The sequence below is a fragment of the Symsagittifera roscoffensis genome, chromosome 4 (genome assembly GCF_963678635.1).
Source record: "Symsagittifera roscoffensis chromosome 4, txSymRosc1.1, whole genome shotgun sequence".
NCBI classification, from domain to species: domain Eukaryota; kingdom Metazoa; phylum Xenacoelomorpha; order Acoela; family Convolutidae; genus Symsagittifera; species Symsagittifera roscoffensis.
The window spans coordinates 50,817,223-50,842,359 of record NC_087065.1 but is presented as its reverse complement, the minus strand read 5'-3'; the positions used below and the strand labels follow the sequence as shown (position 1 = coordinate 50,842,359).

General features: G+C 34.8%; 1 protein-coding gene across 3 annotated transcripts in view; it reads left to right on the top strand.

Annotated features, from left to right (window-relative positions):
• Window positions 1-25,137, top strand: part of LOC134843822 (putative ammonium transporter 3) — a 56,408-nt gene that overhangs the window by 15,086 nt on the left and 16,185 nt on the right. For all 3 annotated transcript variants that reach the window (XM_063860112.1, XM_063860111.1, XM_063860110.1), the window contains 4 exons: window positions 6,496-6,649; window positions 14,413-14,484; window positions 14,685-14,744; window positions 16,982-17,055. In XM_063860112.1, coding sequence (XP_063716182.1) covers window positions 6,496-6,649; window positions 14,413-14,484; window positions 14,685-14,744; window positions 16,982-17,055 — 360 coding nt within the window. The remainder of the gene's footprint in view (window positions 1-6,495; window positions 6,650-14,412; window positions 14,485-14,684; window positions 14,745-16,981; window positions 17,056-25,137) is intronic.

Sequence of the window (25,137 nt, the reverse complement as noted above, 5' to 3'; positions counted from 1 at the left end):
GATACGAACTGGAAGGTCTGATCTGATAATGTCCACAATATCAAGAACAGACACCACCCGATAAGACTGGCGGAAGACCAGCTGAATAAACAGAACGGAGAATTGGCAATCGGGCTAGAAGGGGGATCATCGGCGTCGACCTTGTCACCGGAGATCGTTCTGCAAAGGGCGAGGGATAGAAACATAAACGTAAACTACCTAAGTCCAAGATAGTGTCAAAAATTGCGCTCACAGCTAGATTGAATAACAATGCTGTTCTTGAGAGGTCAAGAGTGGGGTTGCCAAAAGTCACTACATCTAAGAAAAGAGCCCCCAGAGCCATTAACGCCCCACCTACGCCACAGAACTTGAAGACAAAATCATGGCCGAGAGACAATCGAGTTCGAAAAACCGAATAAGACCACGAGCAGCAGCCTACCAACGCAAAACGCTAGACGAATCGACCACAGAAACCAATTTGAAATTGACAACCAGGACGACATGCCGCTAGCAGCAAGAAGAATGCCAGCACGAGGAGCAGTTAGGGCCCCGGAAACAAGTTCACCGGTGGAGATGGAAGCAAGCAACGGAAATCCAGTTGAGCAAGCGTACAGGCCTAACACAGAAGCAGAAGAGCAAGCGACTCTCGGAACGAAAACGGCCATCCAGGCCAAGTGAGTTCTACCAAGCGACCACGATACGGTTACAGAGTGTACAATCGCAAGAAAGACGGAAGAACGAAATAAAAAGGAAACGGAGCATGCGAAAATTGGGCAGAGCGAGCCTGCGGCATTGGGAACAGCGGAATTTTCGAAAGAAAACGCAAAAATGCGAGTAAGAAGGCAGAGACTGTTATCTCAATCGAGTCAGGCACTAGCAAGTTCGTAGGACAAAATGACATCAAGGCGAAGCGAGAGGAAGTGAACGGCGGTAAACAAAATGGGGTCTGTCTCAATCGACCATATCCAACAACCCGGAGAGGGGAGAGAATTAGGTGAATGAGAAAAGGAAGATGCTTAAAATACCTACCAAAAGCCCTCAATTCAAACTTTTAAAAGTAGTAGTCCATGGAGAGGACAGACCGTATAGCGGTCGAAAGCTAAATTTTTCGGTTAAACCATTATCATTTTTAAAACTCAAACATTAGCTAAAAACTCTTGTCATTAATTCTGAAAATTTTTCAGTACTTTAATTTTATTTTTTCCCATCTCCACAAGAAGGGGTATGTCATAGTTATTAAATTAGTTCACAGTCCATTTCAGTTTCAAGTATCTCGTTTCAATGCTTTCAATCAATTGCGTAAATTCTGGTGCTAAGTGGTAATTAACCTTCGGAGTTGTCTGTCACCTTTGGTTGACTTCTAGTTCAATATCTCCGACTAACTTATTGCATTGCAGCCCTAATTTTTTCTATCTGAAATTTACACCATCATTAAATCTTTCTGGGCAAAAAACGCAGGGTTCGCACAACGATTTTGGAAAGTGATTTTTCTTTAATGAGATGGTGGTTTTTGACTTTCAGATATATTTTGTTTTCATTCCCATTCCCATCTATCACTGGGCTGATGGCGAAGACTCGCATCTCTTTCCTTGTCAATGGAGTCGAAAATTAATAAATCAATAAATGATCAATAAATGTTTTCATAATGGGAACCTGAAATTTTTGATATTTTTGTTTTGTTTTTGGAAACTATTTCGTAGCCTTGATTGACTGCGCTTACTTGACTTGATGAAGCTATTGAAATTCAATATTTGAAAATGGCATTCCAAATGTTCCACACCATTTTTTTTGCCCGAGCAAAGATTGTTCCTTTGCGGATTGGTCTGCCAGTGAAAATCAGCGCTATTTCAAAACTGCAACATTATTTAATCAGTACTGTAACAGTACTGGGCAAGTGCATGATAGCATTGATAGTTGTTAAAATCAGGGCAGAAAATTGCAGTACTGTTCCAGTACTGATTCAGTACTGTTTTTGAAACTAATAAAACCGGTCATAACGATTCATTACTTACAACTCGGCTGCAACGAAGTGCTGTTCTTCTTCCCCATCCACTAGTTCTTGTTTCATATTATAACTTGTATTGGCTGTTTGCCTCTACCAATTTTGACTTCCCTTACTTCCCGAGCGAGATTTTTCACCTTATTTGAAGCAAGATTTGAGCGGCTTGAGCGGTTTTTTTTAGACAATTACGCTCAAAATCTTGCTTCAAAGTGAGCGGTTTGAGCTGTTTTTGAACGGTTTTTCTAAAACAACCGCTCAAAAACCGCGCAAGATTTGAACGGTTTTGAGCGGTTTATCTAAAAAATAAACAATTTCCGATAAAGTCGAATTAAATCGAACAAAGTCGATCAATTTCCGGCCAAGTCAAACAAAATCGAGTAAGGTCGAACAATGCCCGCTATAGTCGAACAAAGTCGAAAACGGACATCGTTCTACTGAAAAAGTCAAAAACGGACATCGTTTGGCTGTTTCGGTTGAATCATGAGCCGAGCACCTCAACCCGGGCAAATCGGCACCATGCTTCATACAATACAAAATGTCAACTTGTCTTCCAATGCTGCTACCGTTTCCATTAAAATGGATTGTCACTTGATCTCCTAATTTTTTGTTCTCTAGGTGAAAATATATCCGATGACAAAATATTCCTTCGTCCCAAGAAACAATTGTCACTTGATCTCCTAATTTTTTATTCTCCAGATGAAAATATATCCAATGACGATACAAAGACGGTGCAGTTGATTTTTGAACTAAGACCAACTTAAAAGAAGTAAAAGGTTCGAAGGGCTAAAAAAAATTACGCAGACACTAATTCTTCATAACGAGAAGCGGAAAGTTTGAATAAATTCATTCAGATTACTTATGAACAACAGTTGGCAATCCCAAAAAACCGTTGCGTTTTTGGCAGGCATGAAATGTCAATTGAACTCAACAACACACGTTTCAATCAACCTTGAAATATAGTAGCACTCCCGCACCGAAGTTCCATGGATAGTAATCGATTATATTGAATTTTCGTGGTCTGTCTCAATAAATTTCGATAATAATCGATTATCATCGATTAAAATGGATTATAATGAAACTATTCTTCTAATCAATAAAATCCGAATATAATCGATTATGATCGATTATTTTTGAAAGAAAATGAAACTTGTTTTCGAGGCAAAATAATCCATTTTTAATCAATTATAATCAATTATAATGGATTTTTTCGAGGGGTTATTCTTGAAATTTACAATTTTGTTCAAAATTATCTCATTTCCTGTTTAGTGCAGTTGCTACGAATTACGTTTCATAAAATGTTACATTTCAGAATAAAATTTATATTTTTTGTCTCTACTTTTTTTTCAATTCATCGCAGTTTAACTAACACTTCATTTCACTGTTTTTTTAACCAAAACCCTAATAAAACTAAATTTTCAGGGGTTTGAATTAGATTTTCATAGCTTCCCCCACCGGAAATCCATGGATAATAATTATAAGTTTTTTTAACCCAGTTTTTAACCCACCGGAGTTCTATGGATAATAATTATAAGGTTTTTTAACCAAGTTTTTTCATTACGGTTCCTGGCAGCAGTTACTTTGCTTTCACTGTCTACTGTTAGAACCAGAAAGTTGTCAAGACTTACCCCAACTTCGGGGTTGTCATGAATATTATTCCGTCGGAAATGTTGGCCGGGCTGATGAGATTTTGGTCTACCTTGTTCGCGTTGTTTTTGGCTGAGCTTCTACGGTGCTCAGCAGAATGAACTTTGTGACCCCATTTATTACATTTTTGGTCTCAGGCAGCTCAAGAAGTGAGATGTTTCTTTTTAAACTTTTTAGAGCAAAAGTTTACATAAACAATTCACAAAACTCTGCAAAAATTCTATCCAAAACACGCTTTTGTTGGAGTTTTTGATGGCAAAACTTTTTTGTACTTCTTTCAATTATGTTAAATCAAGTTTTTCAGTTTAAATGAACTTTTTGCAGTTATTCCCTGTCTGTAGTTCAATGTGCTTTGCGTTATTTTCTGTTTTTCGTCTGCGAACTTCTTGGTTGTAGATAAGTTAGCCGGCTTCTTTCGTTCATCTCTTGCGACTCGTAGGACCTGATCCCCGGTCGCTTCAAAATGTCTCCGACCATTTGCCCCAATATCTATGTTTACCATTCGGTGTTGATTCAAAAAATTCTAAGAAGATTTGACTCGTTTGACTACGCCACGTTTAAAAAAATAAAAATAGCTGAGATCGCTAGGCAACAATGCAAATATGTTGTAGTTGACTTTTATTTTATGGCTAGTTTAAAAATAGTGAAAGGTTCGAAGAGTTAAAATAGTAAGTTTACTAAGACTATTTTGAAACGATACCCGGGTTGACCAAAAATGCTTATCATACAATTCTCATAAATGCAAATTGTATGACAAACTTTTTTGCCATAAATGGAAATTGTATGACTAAAATTTTTTCATTGATGAAAATTGTATGACAAACAGTTTTTGGAAAAAATTTTTTCAAATGCGACACAAATTACATTAAAGCCCATCTAATAAGCCGTGCAATCTGCGAACAGAGAAGAAAACCTGAGAAAAAAATTTTTTTTAAGACTGCAACCTCAGTTTCTTAATTTTCTGCAGGAGATCTTCTCAACTCTTTAGATATCAGCAATGTCCTAATCATAATCTTAAGGGGGGGGGGGGGGGGGGGGGGGAGGAGTACTGGAAAGGGTGTTATATCAAAAAAAAAAAATTAAAAAAACTTGCATATCTGGGAGAAAACTTCCGGCAAATCTCTCCCACATCGTGAATTCACTATTACTTACATTCACTAATGCATATTCTACAGTGCTGATTTAAATTATCCGGACAAAACGAACAAAACTTGAATTTTCAAACGCGTTTTTCTCAAATTGGGTTAAGATTAGACAAAAAAGTGAAGAGAACAAAAGTTGCTTAGAATTTCACCAGAATTAATATGATGCCATTTTTTCTCCGAAATTCTCAACCAAATTTTAACCCCAAAAATGGGTTATTTTGGCTTTTTTCAATTAATCAAGAATTACGCTGAAACTACTTTGTTAATTGATAAGAATATTATATCATTAGAAGCCTCTTACGCAGCCCAACAAAGTTTAAGAAAGGATAAATCTCCAAAAACCAGTATAAGAGAAAAAATTTTCACTTGATAATCAATAAATGTGATTTTTACTATATAAAACCCAGAATCTTTGCTTAAAAACAAACTTTTTACACAATTTGCGCAAATTTTTGGAGAAATAACCCTTCTTAAACTTTGTTGGGCTGCGTAAGAGGCTTCTAATGATATAATATTTTTATCAATTAACAAAATAGTTTCAGCGTAATTCTTGATTAATTGAAAAAAGCCGAAATGACCCATTTTTGGGGTAAAAATTTGGTTGTGAATTTCGGAGAAAAAATAACATCATATTAATTCTGGTGAAATTCTAAGCAACTTTTGTTCTCTTCACTTTTTCTCTAATCTTAACCCAATTTGAGAAAAACGCGTTTGAAAATTCAAGTTTTGTTCGTTTATTCCGGATAATTTAAATCAGCACTGTATTAAGAAAATTATTACACGTGCGAGAAAACAAAAAAAACGAATTCATTATAAAATTGAAACCGCTTTCGTATTGCCCCCTCCTAAATCCGCTGGTGATTACAAGCATTTTTTAACAACCCGGGGGTAAAATTTGCTCGGATGCTATAAAAAGCTTTTTTTTTTTCAATAAAATTTTTTCGAGTCCTTTTAAGTTAACTTTTTGATTTTTCCCGCAAGCAAGATGATTTAGCAAAGTCAGTATCTGAAAAATTCCTCGTCACAATTAGAGTATATACAGGCGCCAAACGCACCTTCAAAACAATTTCGACTAGCCAAAAGTGGATGTCTTCAAATAGTACTAAAGAAGACTCTTTAGGTCGGCAAGGAGTCGAGTTCCCAGGGGGAGGCGTGCACCCCCCCCCCCCCATAAGTCCGCCGCTGTATCACAATATGTACTAATATCACGGTAAATAAAATTCATTGTAGCTTCGACCCTGAAAAATTCCGGAGTATTTCTGCAATTTTCTTTCAAGACTCTTGGCATTGTTCACGTTTTTGCAAAGAGACAGCGGTCGCCAGCGTCAGTGTTAACACTTGAAAACCCATGAAAACCTTATCAAAACCTGCTGTTAAAATTGAAGTTTTGGCTTTTGAAATTTTTGTTACGTGACCATAGTGCTACTACAAAGAAGCATTAGCTCTCTGGTACCCCTAAATGCTTATAACTTCATCAGCTTCTTCAATTTTTACAAACTCTTTGAACTGAAAATGCAAAGAGCTCAAAAGTTGAATTGATTATGAACTAAATTGTTAATCGTCAACTAGTCCATGAATCAAACAGTATATGCAAAACAAAGAAATAATAAAACAATTTAATTAAGAATTTAAGTTGTAATCAAACCCAATTAGCTAGGTGAAATCAAGTGATTGAACCTGTTTTTGAGAAGTGTGCCGATTATTGTTGTTGTTGTTTGTGAGCAGGCAGTGGCGCTGTGCACCTGGTGGGCGGAGTTACATCTCTGGTGGCCGCCTTCCTCCTCGGACCCAGGACGGGCAGGTTCGACTCCAGCTGCAAGCACAAGTTCGAACAGATGGGAAATCCCATCAACGCCGTCCTAGGACTCTTCATGCTCTGGTCAGTCACTTGCCCATACCTCCTTGCCTTCTGCTATTTATTCTTCAGTGTGAAAAAAAAACTTGCAACTTAGCCGGCCGGCAAAGTAACAAAACTACGTTTATCAACAAAAAATGTTTCATTTCAATGAAAATTCTAGCACCAGCTATGAATTTAAAGAATGTAATTTCGATTTCACACATGAGAAAAATGTTTATTCTAATTATGATGAAAAAACTTGCAAAAAAATAACTGATCCTTGGAAATGAAGAACTTCAAGGAACACCAAATTGTACCCAACAAAAATTCCCAACTAAAAAGAGCTTGTACAATTGCCTAATAATTTTTGTACAGAAACTATCTTTTTTCAATCTAACATTAGAAATAAACAATTTCAGGAAAACTCTCTCTCAAATCAGTTCATCGTATAAACAATATATGTGCATTCTACTCGCAAACAATTTCAGTATTTCACACATGTATCAAGTGTGACCTTGCAATGATGCGATATGTCAAACATCAGAAAAACCAAAAAAAGTTGCAAACATCCGAAAAATATCTTTAATAGAGCAAACATCCGTACTTTTTCCAAATTAATATTTGTGCTCGGGGTGGTTTTTTTTCTTCAGACAAATTTCGACTTTTTAACAAGCCATTTTTGACGGAACTTTTTTATATCATTCAAAAGGTATTGTTGTCCTGAGCTTAAAATTGAAAAAATATTTCACCTGTGACCTTTTTTCGTAAAAATATGAGGGTTTAAAGAGTGCCATTTTGGGCATTTTGACCAATTTGGGACAATTAACGCGCGATATATTCCGCGCTATTAACGCGTAAGCGGAGATTTAATCCGTCTTATAAATCGTTCCAAATTGGTTGAACGAAGCTTATTTGCCATAATTGATTTGTTACCAGGAACGAAATCTATCTTTTTGTACTTTAAATGGCGTGTGGGGGATGATTTGTATAAAAAACATTAAAATTTAAGAAAAAAAATCTTTCATTTTATTTTATTTCATTTAATTTTTTTAATGTTTTTACTGCTGCTCCATAAACCTTAAAAGGTAATCGGAACTTTCAGGGCTTCGCCCTGATACGAGCAGTCTTGTTTCCATTTATTACTGAATATTTGACGTAGCAGTTGTTTGACATATTGGATGTTTCCTGTAGACGGTGAGTATTCACAAGTACCAAAATGATAAATCAGTCCCATTTGTACCAAAATAAAGTCTCAATCGCGTTAGTACCAAAAATATTCAATTGGCCTAAGACTATTAAGCCGTATACTTTAAGCTCTTGGCTCTGTTGGCAAGCTCGCAACACGTTGGCGCGAGTGCGGCGGTCCCTATTCTGCTGTTTAGTTTTCTTCTCTTTGAACAGTAGAAAATTAATGTAATAATTCGTTGACTCACAATTCGACCAATTAGAAATTGATTTGAATAATTTTGGTAGAAATGGGACCGATTTTTCATTTTGGTACAAATGAACGTTGGTACAAATAAGACTACACAATAATGTAACATTTACGCAAGTTATCTAACATTTACGAATGAATGCAAATTCATTCATGTGATATATTTTTTCGGTATATAACTCAAAGAATCCGCACATTTGCGGCTGTTTTTATCTTCTTTTTAATTGTTCTAACTTTCGTAACGAAAGTAACGGAATATTTGTGCTCGGGGTGGTTTTTTCTTCAGACAAATTTCGACTTTTCAACTAGCCATTTTTGGCTGATTTTTTTAAAAATCATTCAAAAAGTATTGTTGTTTAAGCTTAAACTTGAAAAAATATATATTTGATCAGTGATTAGTTTTCGTTGAGTTACGGGGGTTTAAAAATGGTCATTTTGGCCACTTTTGGACAATGAACGCGCGATATATTTCGCGTTATTAAAGGGTAACCGGAGAGTTAACCCGTCTTAGAAATCGTTCCACATTGGTTGATGGAAGCTTATTTGCTACAATTGATTTGTTAATAGGAGCAAAGTCTATCACTTATTACTTTATGAGACGTGTGGGGGGATGAGTTTCACAAAAATTCTCAAATTATAATTTTTTCTTTTCAATTTATTTCATTACGAGGCCAAACTGTACACTGGATAGGCGCACAGTTTTGCATCTTTACGTTCCTGGATTCCAGAGACATGTCTTGAAACATGTTAGATTTTTGTTGGAACGATCAAAGGAAATGAAAGAACAAAAGAGGAACAAAGGGAGCGTCCTTCTTGCGGAATCCGCTTACAATTCCCGAAATGCACAGTTTGGCCTCATAATGTACATTACACTTAATTTTTTCAAGTTAATACTACTCCATAGACCTTAAAAGGCATTTGGAACATTCAGAGCTTGGCCCTGATACGAGCAGTCTTGTTTTGCTACGTTTGCGTTATATTGCTGAACCTATAGAATAAACACAAGTCTGATCACTTTGCTTAAAAAATTATTTAGTTAAAATGGGTGTTTCAAATCTCTTGGGGTTGATCAAAAAAATATGATCAAAAAAATGAAAATAAAAAAGTTGTTACAGAAATGAAAAAACTTCTATAATTTGTTTCAAAATTTTGAAGTTTTTGGTTCCAAAATTTTCGCTGAAAAAATGCAAAAATTACTTATACTTGACTAAAACTAAGTTTTCGTGGCTTATAATAAGCATAAATAAGTTATTTTAAGCCTGCTAGGTCGCCTTTATTTTTAAACCAATTTTTCTTGACACTAGGAAAAATTTGTGGGAATTTTTAAATGTGGTTCGGATCATGACTAAAACGGCTTTGTTATGATATATCACTCAACCAAGTCCAATGATTATTTGTGTTGCCTGATTTTGCCTGGAAATCAAAAGGAAAAAATAACTAAAACACGCCCGAATACAAAGTTCAATGGTCGGAACAACAAATTTCAAATAGCTCTTCATTTTTCATAATTTTACGTGTTGACCAAAAATGCTAGTCATTCAATTTCTGTATACGGAAAAAAAGTTATTCATACAATTTTTTAGCAACTTCAATAGTTTAGAAACTGTATGAAAGGTCAATAATTAGATGTTTTTCAGATGTGGAAACTCTACGACTAGCATTTTTCCATAAACCAATTATATATACATTTTTTCAAATTCTTCTCAAAGTTCTTGGGTTATGTTTGTAACCAAATGCAAGTGACGAAGGCAAATACTCTAATTCTCTCATTTAGCACCAGAGTAGTAAACATATGGCTTTCGCAAAATGTTCAAAAAAACATGCTTTAAAAAATGTTCAGGATCCAACTTAATTTTTCAGAAAATGAATACAATTCTCTGACTCCACCCACCCTAGCCCTTTTTCTTTCTCAATTAGTGATTCCATTAATTTTGCAGTGCTCGTCACTATGGATTCAAGTGAAGTGCTAAAACACAACACCATTTTACCTGTTTCAATGAGAGCTCATTAATTTTATGGCGAGCCTTTAATTTCAATCTGAGGCATGATTTTTTAGCTATATGAACCTGAATGAATCCACTTCAGTTCCCGAGGTTGTGAAAACTTTATCATTAAAACTTGAAGTACTTTTCGTCGAGTTGTGAAATAATTCTAATTTTAGTTGACCGAATACACTAGTGGACAAAATCAAGCGCAAAATAAAGTTTTTACTCTCTATATTGCCTGATTTCAATTTCAGTTTTGGACAAAATTCATTTCGTTTTACTGCAAAAATGTAAATCAGGGTCTGAAAGTTTCAGTTTTTTTTCATCTGCTTTAAGTTTTGCATCGGAGTGAACATTTTCTGGATCAATTGAGCAATCTCCCCCCCGTAATGACCAATTGAGCTATCTCCCCCCCCCCCAGCAAAAACGAAAAAACTCTACAAAAAGACGTCAGCAAACGCAAGTAGATGGATGATGTGTTTACAGCACGCAATCAATTAACCGACTGAAGTTTATTTTATATGAGTATCGAAAAAAAAATTCGAAATTTATGAAAAAAAAATTTTTTTGCAAATTTTTGTTTTAGGGACCATAGCCTCATCGAGGAAAGCGATTCACCAGAGTTGGTGCTCTAGTCTTGTATCTGAATAGCAAAAACGGTTCTCGGCAGCACCTTAATATTGTACGCTAAAGCTTTTAGTCATTTTAAGAAAGAAAAAAAGTCGCTTTTTATGCCTGTTTTATTGATTCTTTTTTCAATCTGAATGAAACTTTTGAGCTTTGATATTGTAAATTTTGGCTTTACACAGTCGTTGGAAAATATGTTTTATGATTTCATGTCATTCAAACTATTTTCAAGTGGTTATAAACATGTCTCAAGTACCTATTGATCTATCTCCCCCCCCCCCCCACGCGAGATTGGGGGGAGATTGCTCAATTGATCCCATTTTCTTTCTCGAATAAGCGGAGTAAAAAAATTCGAGCGACGTGTCACATTTTTGAAAATCCGCCTCTCCCTCGAGAAAATCATAGATCCGCCCATGGTTTCAATAGAACTTCTTACCATCCAAATTTTTAATAGAAATCAAAAGAAATGTGTTCATAGAACCAGTGGCCTTGCACAAAAATGGTGGCCTTGAAAGATTTAAGTCGATGTTTAATTGATTAATGTCATGACATATCATACTATTCTATTCCGTCAAAAATTCCGTCAAAAATGGCTAGTTAAAAAGACGAAATTTGTCTAAAGAAAAAAATCCACCCCGAGCACAAATATTCGGTTACTTTCGTATCGAAAGTCGGAACAATAATCAGAGTGTAACTTTTCTAAGCTCGTAAAAACATATGAAATTTTTTTCCGAACTAGTAAGTCTTGTGCAAATGGGGGTTGGGGGTAAGGTTGGGGGGGGGAGCTGATTATTTTTTTTTGTTTTTTTTCGTTGAGTTATGGCGGTATAAAGATTGCCATTTTGGTCAATTTGCGATAAGTAACGCGATATGTTTTCGCACTATTAACGCGTACGCCGAGATTTAATCCGTCTTAGTAATCATTCCAAATTGGTTGAAGGAAATTTATTTGCAATAATTGATTTATTACTAGGAACTAACTCTATCACTTTGTACTTTATATGGAGTGTGGAGGATGACTTTGCCTTAAAGAAAAAAGATCTGCCAAATTTTCAAAATTTTTTTGAAAATCCGCCTCCCCTTCGAGAAAATCATAGATCCGCCCATGGTTTCAATAGAACTTATTACCATCCAAATTTTTAATAGAAATCAATAGAAATGTGTTCATAGAACCACTGGCCTTGCACAAAAATGGTGGCCTTGAAAGATTTAAGTCGATGTTTAATTGATTAATGTCATGACATATCATATTAAACTATTCCGTCAAAAATTCCGTCAAAAATTCCGTCAAAAATGGCTGGTTAAAAAGACGAAATTTGTCTAAAGAAAAAAATCCACCCCGAGCACAAATATTCGGTTACTTTCGTATCGAAAGTCGGAACAATAATCAGAGTGTAACTTTTCTAAGCTCGTAAAAACGTATGAAATTTTTTTCCGAACTAGTAAGTCTTGTGCAAATGGGGGTTGGGGGTAAGGTTGGGGGGGGGGGTGAGTTGATTATTTTTTTTTGTTTTTTTTTCGTTGAGTTATGGCGGTATAAAGATTGCCATTTTGGCCAATTTGCGATAATTAACGCGATATGTTTTCGCACTATTAACGCGTACGCCGAGATTTAATCCGTCTTAGTAATCATTCCAAATTGGTTGAAGGAAATTTTATTTGCAATAATTGATTTATTACTAGGAACTAACTCTATCACTTTGTACTTTATATGGAGTGTGGAGGATGATTTTGCCTTAAAGAAAAAAGGTCTGCCAAATTTTCAAAAAATTTTGAAAATCCGCCTCTCCCTCGAGAAAATCATAGATCCGCCCATGGTTTCAATAGAACTTATTAGCATCCAAATTTTTAACAGAAATCAATAGAAATGTGTTCATAGAACCACTGGCCTTGCACAAAAATGGTGGCTTTGAAAGATTTAAGTCGATGTTTAATTGATTAATGTCATGACATATCATAATATTCTATTCTTTTAATCAACGATAAACTTCATAGACGAATTGAGTCTAGCTTAAAATTTTTTCTTGCTGGGTATTCGGAGGTACTACATGGTCATTTCAATGTTTGCTTCTCATTATTTAAGTATAGAAATAACGCCTTTAGTACCTCCGAGTACTCCAGCAAGGAAAAACTTTAAACTAGACTCAACTCTTCTATGAAGTTTTTCATTGATCAAAAGAACAGAATAAATTATCATCCATCAAAGTCTAGTGACAATTTCTAAGCCTCAATAGTTTCACAAAACCATCCGAAAAGTATGAATTTTTTTCAGATGCCATATATATCCTGTCCATTTTTGAATGAAAAGTTATACCTGCTCTGAATCACAATAAAATTCAATTTGTCGCCAGTCCGATATAAACAAAATTCAATGAAAGTGTTTCAGCGTCATTAAAAAAATGTGTCTGACAATTTTTTGAAAATTTTCTTTAATTTTGAATATCTTGTGGATGATTGTGGCCGGAACATATGCTGTTTCTCCATTCAAACTCAGAAATGGGAATAAATTACATTAAACTATAACCTTCAATGCGTCAGAGACCTTATACAGGCATCTGACTATCAAGTGGCCTCCCATGCTGCTTCCCTTTACAACGAAAAGGACTCCTTGAATTCGTTTTTGGAACCAAAGAACCCTTGAAGGCAATCGATGCATTCGATTGCCTTCAAGGGTTCTTTGGTTCCAAAAACGAATTCAAGGAGTCCTTTTCGTTGTAAAGGGAAGCAGCATGGGAGGCCACTTGATAGTCAGATGCCTGTATAAGGTCTCTGACGCATTGAAGGTTATAGTTTAATGTAATTTATTCCCATTTCTGAGTTTGAATGGAGAAACAGCATATGTTCCGGCCACAATCATCCACAAGATATTCAAAATTAAAGAAAACTTTCAAAAAATTGTCAGACACATTTTTTTAATGACGCTGAAACACTTTCATTGAATTTTGTTTATATCGGACTGGCGACAAATTGAATTTTATTGTGATTCAGAGCAGGTATAACTTTTCATTGAAAAAAGGAAAGTTATACCTTTAAAATTCATTCCCAGTATATTTTATAGAATTACAACTTTTCAAATTTTTTCAGAAAAAAAACTGTCATTTTGTGATAACAAGAAAAAAAATTAATTGCGCATTTCCCACAAAACTTATACTGCCTTTTGTTCAAAATATATACTTTTAGTCAGTTCACTTCATTGATAGTTTTTCAAAAATCTTGGGTGATTTTTTTTTGCTTTAAAACTATCAACATGATGGCTTTTTCGATCAGTTGAGCAGATTGAACGTCATTTTTTCAGACTCCAATGCAACAGCTTTGTCTTGACTTAGATCTCTAAAAACGAAGAGGAACCGTTATTACTGATTTGAATTTTCAATATCTATAGGTTCTTTAAAAATTTGAAAAATCAAATCCTGCTTAAAAACAATTTCCAGAGTGCCCCTCGCATGTTTTTGGATATTGATAGAGAACGCAGTTGCAAACTGAAGGTTGATTTAATTGTTTTCTCTAACAAACATTCATGTTTAACTGATCGAATATCCGCGCCAAAAACTATCAATTCTTCGGGTGGTGTCGGGCGCGGTTAACATTTCGTTTGTCGCGCCGGTACCGGACGCATCATCTTGGTTTGCAAAGTTTGCAAATACTGAGTTTCGGTTGCGACAGTCTGGAAATAAAAGCGCGACCTGTTCCAGAGTAAAGGCGACTATAAACACCACGGAACTTGTGCATATTCTTATGTGACTTTTGCCCTTGTGTAGGTGGGGGTGGCTGGGGTTCAACTGCGGCAGCACGTACGGGGTGGCAGGGGGAAAGTGGAAGTTGGCTGCCAAGTGAGTCCTCTCACTCTTCTAATTCATTAAAGATTTCCTCACCAAACAAACTATGCTTTGTGAGTTCTACAACAACTTTTACTAGCCCACTGAAATTTGATGAAACTAAAAAGTCGTTGAGAAAACCTGCGCATGTAAATAATGGAATTCAGCCAACTTTGACCTTGATAGGCTAAACAATCTTCAGATTCGTGTTTCAGATCTGCAGTGACCACAATTAACTCCTCAATTGCGGCTGGAGCTGTCTCTTTTCTGGTCAGGTAAGCGCACAGCAGTTTATTCACTTCATTTCAATCTCATAGATACAAGGTCTGCTATCTAGTGTCACTTTCGATATTCGAACAGACACTAGATGGATCATCAATCAGGGGCAGGCGAGCATCTAGGATTTTCTGAGGATGGGGGAATTCAAACAAATACTTTTTCTGGGTCAACTAGTATATTTTCTGAGCTCTCCTGAAACGCCAAAAAAAAGCACGTTTTATGATGGTTTGGATCGAAATTCAAGTTGTTCGGCGCGCGTTTCTCAAAAAAGTTAGTCGATGATGGCCCATGGCGCCTTTACAAACATTTCTGATTTGTCGGCTGATATTGGATGTTGTAATTTAGTACCAAAGGATGACTCTCTGGGTGTCAAATATTTCAATCATTCGAATTATTGTGGCGATCAGTTTTCAGCGACATAAAACACCAACAAAGCCCCTTTTCTGTCACACCTTATGCGTTGTAGGCAAATATTTCTTGCGAAACGCAGCAAAAGTGCGGTTTTTTGAGACATGCAGTTGCGCGCGTACTTAAAATGAGCTTATATGGGGTCCGATTATTTTTGTCGAACGTAGTGCCAAAAATGGACAACTTGCGTGGTGTGAGGGTCAATATCCTCAATGCGCCTCTTCATTAAATATCACTAATAGTGATGCATCGGTTGCATTGAAGAACTTTGGTGCTAAGTTCTAATAAAATTTTGTGCTAGTTTTTCAGAATTTATTTAAACTCCCATATTTGGCTAGGCGAGTACAAGGCGTAAGCCTTCACCTAATTGGGTACTAATTTTTTTCCCGTGAACAGCTTTAGTAACAGAATTTGTGGAATGCTACGTACTTCAAAAAATAAATTCAAGCTCGGTAGTGGTTCTGCCCATTTAGCTACGAGGTAACGCCCATCTTGCAGCATGCATGATTAGTGTATCTCGTATTTTTTTGATGCATATAAAAAATTTTTGGTGCATTTGTTCGTATGCTTTTTTGGTGCATATACAAAACAGTCCAAAAAAATTATGACACATGGCTTTAATTTATTAGCTCACTTTCCAAATTATGGATTTTTTTCTGATTTAAGCTATTTACAAAGTTATTGATTGAAATTCATTTTGTTATATTCGTGAAATTTGTTATTATATTACCGATGATAGTGTATTTTTACGGTTTTTGTTTTGTTTTACTGGAGTTTTCGGCCTAAATAGTTTCGGCTGATGTTATATCAGTTTGTTTGCCTGATAATAAGTTGTTTCAAAATCGCTAATACTTATTCATCCCATTGTTTCAAAGCTTTTTTTCATAACTCAAAAGTTTTTATGACACCGGCCGTCTCCACTGTCACCTCCACAAGTTTGACCTGCTCTATTGCCGCTCAAAAAAAATTCCACTTTAATTTAACACTGACTTCAATCGAGTCAAACGAATAAAAGTTAGAGTAGATTTTGTTTTTTTTTTGACATTTTTTTTTCAACTCGCAAAAGTTCATAATGAAACTGTGCAAATTGCTCAATTTTATTTGTTTTATTTCCAATAAAACAAAGACTAAAACTCGCAAAAACTTGATATAAGGTTCTTTCACATTAACTACCATAGACATAATATTTAATCTTGTTTCGGATTCGGCGGAGTAGCAGAGTAATTTAGAAAAAATTGCAACCTGCACGGTAACACTAAATACTGCATGCGACGAGCCAGTTAACCGCGACCTTAGGGTATTTTCTTTGCTTTATGAAAAAGAAAAAATGAGATTGCGCTGTTGATCCTTGTTTTTGTAGATTACTTATTGTGGTTTCATGTCTTCAAATTGCAGTAATTTTTACATCTAAAAACTGCTTCACTGACTTCGTTTGAGGGTGAGGGCAAACAAAAAAACGCGATATTTTAGCCAAAACTGTCCAAAAGTGCCTAAAAATGCCTATTTTCTCAAAAACTCGCCTGCGGCGCAAAAAATTTGCCAAAACAGGGTTTTTTAATGCTTTGGGAGAGCTTGAAAAAATGAGAAATTTTGCGAACATTTTTTGAAAATACACTGCCCCCCCCCCCCTCCGAGAAAGTCCTTAGATGCGCCCCTGTTTGAGACCATGAGTATCTTCCAAGTCAGCGACATATGTCCATATTATGGTGACTAACTAGCAGACTACCGCGTCCGTAATGCAATATTTTTTTAGACTTGTTCGAGAGTATAAAGCACTGTCGAGTCTCGAATGCAGTAATCGAAAACTTCATTTCTCTCATTTTAGTTTTGTCATCAAACGGAGCTTCGACATTTCATTCATAACCAATGGCATTCTGGGAGGACTAGTCTCCATCACAGGTACACGTATTGAAAACAACATTGAATCGGCCACCGGAAATCAAGCATACAAGTAGTTTCGCCAAAAAAAAACGAAAAAAGTCAGACTATATTTGTTTGAACAATGTGAATTTGAGACTACCTTTATTTTGAAGCAAAAAGTAATGCAATGATGCAATTCCTGAACAGAGAAATAGTGATCAACCACATCCCACATCCTGACCTGTAGCGGCTTGAACCAAACACTGACTACCTCATAGATTTATTGTTTAATGAGCGGTAGATTTATTGACATATCGGCTCATTGCTTCTCAATTTCCTTGCCATCAAAATCTACTTCAAAAGTAGTCTCTAGCAAAACTGAATTTTATTTTTAATATCAGGAGAGGCAGGGTTGGAATGGTAGACGATGCCCTGCAGTGACAAAAATTGATAAAAATTGATTATATACAGAAAAATCTTCAGATTAACATAAGCATACAATCGATTTATCTACAACCATTTTACGAACGTTAATCGATTCTATACAGATTGGATCGATTTTTTTTCACCAAAAATAAAAAGATTTTAGTGTCAAAATAATCGATTTTATAAAGTATAAAATATGTATATAACCTGCGTATAATATGTATACAATCTGTATATAAAATGTAGATTATCTGTATAAAAAACAACCTGTAGACAATCTGTAGATAATTTGTATAAAATCTGTAGATAAACTGTAAATAATCTCTATGAAATCGATTTTGAAGGACGAGAAAAAATTGATTATATCGCCGGAAAAAGAGGTTTTGCTGTTCTAAAAACATGCTTACTGAAAACAAAAATAAAAATTGGATTTAAATTGAGCAAAATATATCAGAAAATTATAACACAATTATAAATCAAAAAATTGAACAACGGAATCTCTTCAACTACTACCCCTATGATACCTAAACAGAAATCATCACCCTATAGAGAAATGAAGCAATGGTAAGCATATGCAAATTTTGTACCAATTAACGAAAATCACAACCTTTTGCATCAGGGTAAATAGTTAAAGAGATCCAAAAAAAAACATTGAAATTTAAATTCTGAAAGTCGATGCTTCCAAAACAATTTTTTCACACTGAAATTTTTACGGCTGTTGTGAAGAAGCACTCCAACAGACCAGCAGCTGCGCACCACCCAGGGCTCAGAGTAACCGACCGACACTAAATTTTTCTAGGGCGCCAATATATACAAAGATAAGGGGAGCAAATTTATCAAAGTAAGTTCTTGATGGCTCGAAAAAGAGAACTCGAAAAATCAATTTGCTCGACCTAAAACATAGTCATCAAAGATTTCCAGAATTTGCTAATACATCCCCCGCCTCTAGAAATTCCTAGATCTGACAAGCTCAAGAAAATTGAATTGAAAAAAAAATAGTTCTGGTAGAACCTTACGAAATTAGCTCTCAGGAGTTTCAAATTTGTTTGAAGTGGCTGCTATTGCATAATTTTCATTAATAATTTAAATAGATCTTCGGAAAAATTATAAAACATAGAAAAAATTCTTCACCAAAAGTTGGTTTTGAAACAAACTTTTATCTCTTGGTTTCATTCTTGGTTTTTAAAAACCAAGTTTTTTTTTTGCTCTACCAACGCCAATGATTGCGTACAAACAATAGTCAAGCTTATCTTGCAGAATACAAAAGAAAAAAGGAAATTAACTCTTAAGATTCTACAAAATCGGCATTGCTCAGAATATTTTGCTCAAGTTTGTTGAAGTGGTTGTAAATTAAAGAAAACACAGTTTTTTCTATCAATTTAAGTATAAAGCCTTCTAATGCTTGTCCTGGTTTCTACAATTTTTCTCACACAAAATTCTAGCCAAACAAAGCTTTTTTTAAAATCAAGTATTAACGATGCCAAACTGTGCAGTGATTTGGTTATTATTAAAGACCAATTGTAAAAAATTTCATCGAGCGACTCTTTGGCACAATGAAGCCATGTTCAAAACGTGGGTTCGAATCAGAGTGAACTTGATGCTTGTATTTATTTCCTCGATTTTTTTGTGATGACTTTAAAAAATGCGATACGCTATTTTTCTAAGTGCAAGATTGAACTGATTTTCACTCATACAGCTCTTGATATTTTTTTTCAGGAAAAAACTCAAAATTTGTTCACAAGCAAAATCTACGACCAAACAGCAGAAGTGAAAAAGTCACAAAAATATGAACCCCGTAATTACAAAAACGGACATCATTTTTTAAAAAAATTACCTGTTTATCCAACGTTTTCAAAATGTGATCTTTTTTTCGAAAAAAGTGCCAATGAAAAGCAGTATTTGAAGCTGAAAGCGCTTGATCATTATATTATTTTATACCCTTTGTCCCCCTTTGTACAGTTTTGAGATATCAGTTTTTGGTGACTGACGCTAAAATTTTTTAAAAGTGCTTTCGTTGCCAATAAATACTAATTTTGAGGGGGGAGCGCGCGCCCGAAAAACCGCAATTTTTGATAAAAACTTTCCAAATTCTGCCTCCAAAGTTTTGCTTGTTTTTTTTTCAAAATTCTGGCTGCGGCGCAACAATTTTGGCCAAAACAGGTTCTGTGTAGTGCGTTGAGAGTGCTCGGAAAATCAATTCGGTCGACCTAAAAAAAAGTCGACTAGTGAATTCCAATTTCCAAATGTCCATGGATTCCGCGCCTAAACACTTTGTAATGTAAGTTATGTTGGTACATTAGTTGTGTCGCACATTCTGCAACAGGCTATTGTAGCTAATTATTCTGGATTTCGCAAAAGTAAGCGGATTCTACAAAATTTTAATGAATACTGTAATGATATAAATGAAGTGATAACTGATATAACCCGGGCTCAGAGTAACCGACCGACAGTAAATTTTTCTAGGGCGCCAATGTATACAAAGATAAGGGAAGCAGATTTATCAAAGTAGGTTCCTGATGGCTCGAAAAAGAGAACTCGAAAAATCAACTTGCTCGACCTAAAACATAGTCATCAAAGATTTCGAGAATTTGCTAATACATCCCCCCGCCTCTAGAAATTCCTAGATCTGATAAGCTCAAGAAAAATGATTAAAAAAAAAGAGTTCTGGTAGAACCCTACGAAATTAGCTCTCAGGAGTTGAAAATTTGTTTGAAGTGGCTGCTATTGCATAATTTTCATAAAAATTTCAAATTTTCAAATACAAAAGGTATATCTATTTTAATTAGATCTTCGGAAAAATTATAAAATATAGAAAAACTTCTTCACCAAAAGTTGGTTTTGAAACAAACTTTTATCTCTTGGTTTCATTCTTGGTTTTTAAAAACCAAGTTTTTTTTTGCTCTACCAACGCCAATGATTGCGTACAAACGCTAGTCAAGCTTATCTTGCAGAATGCAAAAGAAAAAAGGAAATTAACTCTTAAGATTCTACAAAATCGGCATTGGTCAGAATATTTTGCTCAAGTTTGTTGAAAAGGTTGTAAATTAAAGAAAACACAGATTTTTCTATCAATTTAAGTATAAAGCCTTCTAATGCTTGTCCTGAATTCTACAATTTTTCTCACACAAAATTCTAGCCAAACAAAGTTTTTTTTAAAATTAAGTATTAACGATGCCAAACTGTGCAGTGATTTGGTTATTATTAAAGACCAATTGTAAAAAATTTCATCGAGCGACTCTTTGGCACAATGAAGCCATGTTCAAAACATGGGTTCGAATCAGAGTAAACTTGATGCTTGTATTTATTTCCTAGATTTTTTTTGATGACTTTAAAAAATGCGCTACGCTGTTTTTCTAAGTGCAAGATTGAACTGATTTTCACTTATACAGCTCTTGATATTTTTTCCAGGAAAAAACTAACTCAAAACTTGTTCACCAGTAAACTCTACGACCAAACAGCAGAAGTGAAAAAGTCACAAAAAATATGAACCCCGTAATTACAAAAACGGACATCATTTTTTAAAAAAATTACCTGTTTATCCAACGTTTTCAAAATGTGATCTTTTTTTCGAAAAAAGTGCCAATGAAAAGCAGTATTTGAAGCTGAAAGCGCTTGATCATCATATTATTTTATACCCTTTGTCCCCCTTTGTACAGTTTTAAGATATCAGTTTTTGGTGACTGACGCTAAAATTTTTTAAAAGTGCTTTCGTTGCCAATAAATACTAATTTTGAGGGGGGAGCGCGCGCCCGAAAAAACGCAATTTTTGGTAAAAACTTTCCAAATTCTGCCTCCAAAGTTTTGCCTGTTTTTTTTCAAAATTCTGGCTGCGGCGCAACAATTTTGGCCGAAACAGGTTCTGTGTAGTGCGTTGAGAGTGCTCGGAAAATCAATTCGGTCGACCTAAAAAAAAGTCGACTAGTGAATTCCAATTTCAAGATGTCCGTGGATTCCGCGCCTAAACACTTTGTAATGTAAGTTATGTTGGTACATTAGTTGTGTCGCACATTCTGCAATGTGCTATTGTAGCTAATTATTCTGGATTTCGCAAAAGTAAGCGGATTCTGTAAAATTTTAATGATTATTGTAATGATATAAATGAAGTCCGCAAACTCTAAGTGGATTCCACAAAAACAAGAAAACTCGCAATATTGTAAACTATATTGTGGCGATCCGATAGTGATGGTGCCCAGCATTCATATGCATGCTAGTTCAATTTGCTCGTGCGCTGCAGTTTGCAAGGTGAGCTCTTGCAAGTAAGTCACAGCTTAATGGGTGCTGGTTATGCGCTCTTGTCATTTTAAATATAAGTAACCTGCGGGTTAGGTCTCCCGGTGTGTTGACTAAAAAAATCATGCAGAGAAAATTTCAATGTTTTTTTTGGACTCTGCAAGTCGTTCTGATTTTTGCAAAATTTTTTTTCGAAATCTATCAATTTTGCTGCTTTTTGGTAGATCAATGCAAATACGTAATTTTTTTTAAATCAGAAAAAAAATTAAAAGAAAGAAAGAATAAAAAAGAAGGAAAACAATTTTTACTTAAGCTTGGCTTCGGAAAATTTGGCCTCGAAAAACAATTTTTACTATCAAAGACACTACTAATTCAAAAAATTTTTATCAAAAAATCTTTCAGGAGGAATGCACAAACGACATTTGATATGTCTATTGAAGGTCTGCCTTGAAAAACAACGTAAACATAACAAAATACACAAATTTTTCAAAAAATCTAACATTTTGATAAAAACAGGTTTTTGAGAAAATCGCTAAAACAAATTTTGATATCAGGTTACCGGTACACAATAGTTAACACCAACCTTTCTGATTATTTGAACAGATTTTTTTTTTTTAAAACGTGTCGTTATATACCCGGGTTGACCAAAAATGCTTGTCCTATAATTTGCATATATATGTAAAAAAGCTCGTCGTACAACTTCGTACAATTCCATAGATTCAAAAAATGTTAAGGAAACTCTAAAATAAGAATTTTTTTATATATAGAAATTGCAGGATAAGCTTTTTTTCATAAACAAAAAAATTATTTCTCAAAATTTTTGGGATGTGTTCGTGGCAGAACACAAGTAACTCAACCCAGGGTTTACTCAAAACTAGTGTCACCAAAGGGTTGATCGGCTGGCGTTTAGAATGCATTGGAAACGACTTGAATTGTGTAAGAATTCTTTTCACAAATATCTCAGATACTGAAAGCATCAAACTTGTAAGTTTTGGCAAAAATTTTCGAAAATGCTTGTTTTAAAAATTAGAATTTTCAAATTAACAGACATTGATCAAGGCATGAATAAATTTGACGTATAGAAGAAATAGAAGTTTTCAACCTGCTTGAAAGAAATTATCCAGAGAAACGGAAAAACTTCAATTTTCGTGTATCCAGGAATATGTTATGCAGACAAAAAAAATAATTGTAAATAATTTTTTTTGGAAAAAGTTAGCTTGAGTACAAAATTCGGTTTGCGGTTGAAAACAAAAACAAGAAAATTTCGGGAAATTTCAATCTTACATGAAGAATTTTTTTTGTCGCCATCAAAAAAATGCTAGTCATACAGTTTTCATATATGGAAATTGTAAGATAAACATTTTCGGTTTATGGAGGTCAACCCGGGTAGCTTAGTTTTGCTTTTAAGGAAGCATTCTTTTGCCGTAAATCTCGTTGTTCGATAAACTTGCTCCAGACTTGTTTTCTTGTTCGTTTTGCTTTTTTCAACAAAGATTTTTTTAAAAAATTTAGTTTGTGGATGATACTGTTTTATATGTTTCAATAAGTTTTCTAGATCAATTTTTTTGCAATGACTGCCAAATTAAAACAACACCCATGTCTTCTCAGTGGTTATGTGGGTCCACTGTTTCATTTTGACAAAAAGAAAAGACTGCTCGTATCAGGGCGAAGACCTGAATTTTTCGACTGCCTTTTAAGGTCTATGTAGCAGCAATAACATGAAAATTTTAAATTAAAACAAAAAAAAAAAATTTTCTCTAATTTTGAGATTTTTTTGTAAAAAAACATCCCCCCCCCCCGATGCCATATTAAGTATAAAGTGGTAATTTTGCTCCTATTAACAAATCAATTGTGACATATAAGCTTCCTTGAACCATTTTGAATGATTTCTAAAACGGATTCAGTCTCGCGTACGCTTTAGTAGCGCGAAATATATCGCGCGTTAATTGTCTCGAATTGAACAAAATGGCTACCTTTAAACCCCATAACTTTACGAAAAACGATCACAGGTAAAATATTTATTCAATTTTAGCCTCAAGACAACAATAGCTTTCGAATGATATTAAAAAATTCCGTTACAAATGGCTAGTTAAGTAAGCGAAATTTGTCTGAAGAAACCCCCCCCCGAGCACAAATAATCCGTTACTTTCATTACGAAAGTCGGAACAAAAAATCCTCTCACATTTTGTTCCTTACTGTTTGGCTGTGCCATGATTTACTGTTTGTTTGTTGCGAAAACTATTTTTTATAGAATGAAAATATGAAGAAAGATTTGGTCTCGAAGTTAAAACATTGAAAATTTACAATAGCTTTTGCCCCGTTGTATTGGTTGAAACGCTACGGTCAAACGAGAAAAGACCTGTTGAAATTAAATAAATGAAATCGCAACAGAGGTATTGCATTTTTTTCAAAATTAATTGTTCCGAATTTCGATGGGGTTTTTTTTCTTCAGACAAATTTCGGCTTTTTAATTAGCCATTTTTGACGGAATTTTTTTATTATTCAAAAGGTTTTGATGTCCTGAGCTTACATTTGAAAAGATATTTCACTTGTGATCTTTTTTCGTAAATTTATGGGGGATTAAAGATTGCCACTTTGGCCAATTTGGGACAATTAACGCACGATATATTTTGCTCTATTAACGCGTAAGCGGAGATCTAACCCGTCTTAGAAATCGTTCCAAATTGGTTGAAAGAAGCTTATTTGCCTTAATTGATTTGTCACAAGGAGCGAAATATATTCTTTTGTAGTTTATATGGTGTTTGGGGGGATGATTTTTATTTAAAAAAACTCAATTTTTAGAAAAAAAAAATTGTTTCTTTTTATTTTATTACATTTAATTTGTTAATAATATTTATGTTATTACCGCTCCATAAACATTAAAGGGCAGTCGGAACATTCAGGGCTTAACCAACAAATAAGATTTTCAAGCAATCCTAGGAAGTGGTTTATTTATAGGAATTTACAAAAAATTTTTCTTTTGTTTTTTTTTTTGAAAAATTTCAAAGTATAATTTAAATTAGCGTTTAAGAATTGAGTTCAGAATTGAGTATTCAAAAATTGCAATAACACTAAAAGAACCCTGAAAAATACAGTCAATTTTATTCAATTACATATTAATTAGATAACGCAACTAAATTTAAACGTGTTGCGTGCTTGCCAATCACATAACACCAAATGTTTATGAAAATGCCTGGGAGCCTAAAGCTTAAGATAACACTATTGGTAAGCGTCGTTTAGTTGATTTGGGGGTTAAACTCCTGAGACGTCCTTCCATCTGCTCCCTACGAAATCCCTTTTGACAAAACTAAAATCACTAACATCCAGGCGCGGATCTATGATTTTCTCGAGGGGGGGGGGGGGGGGGCGGATTTTAAAAAAAAAATTTGAAAAATATGTCGACTTTTTTTAGGTCGACCAAATTGATTTTCTGAGTTCTCCCAAACCACTATAAAGACCCTAAAT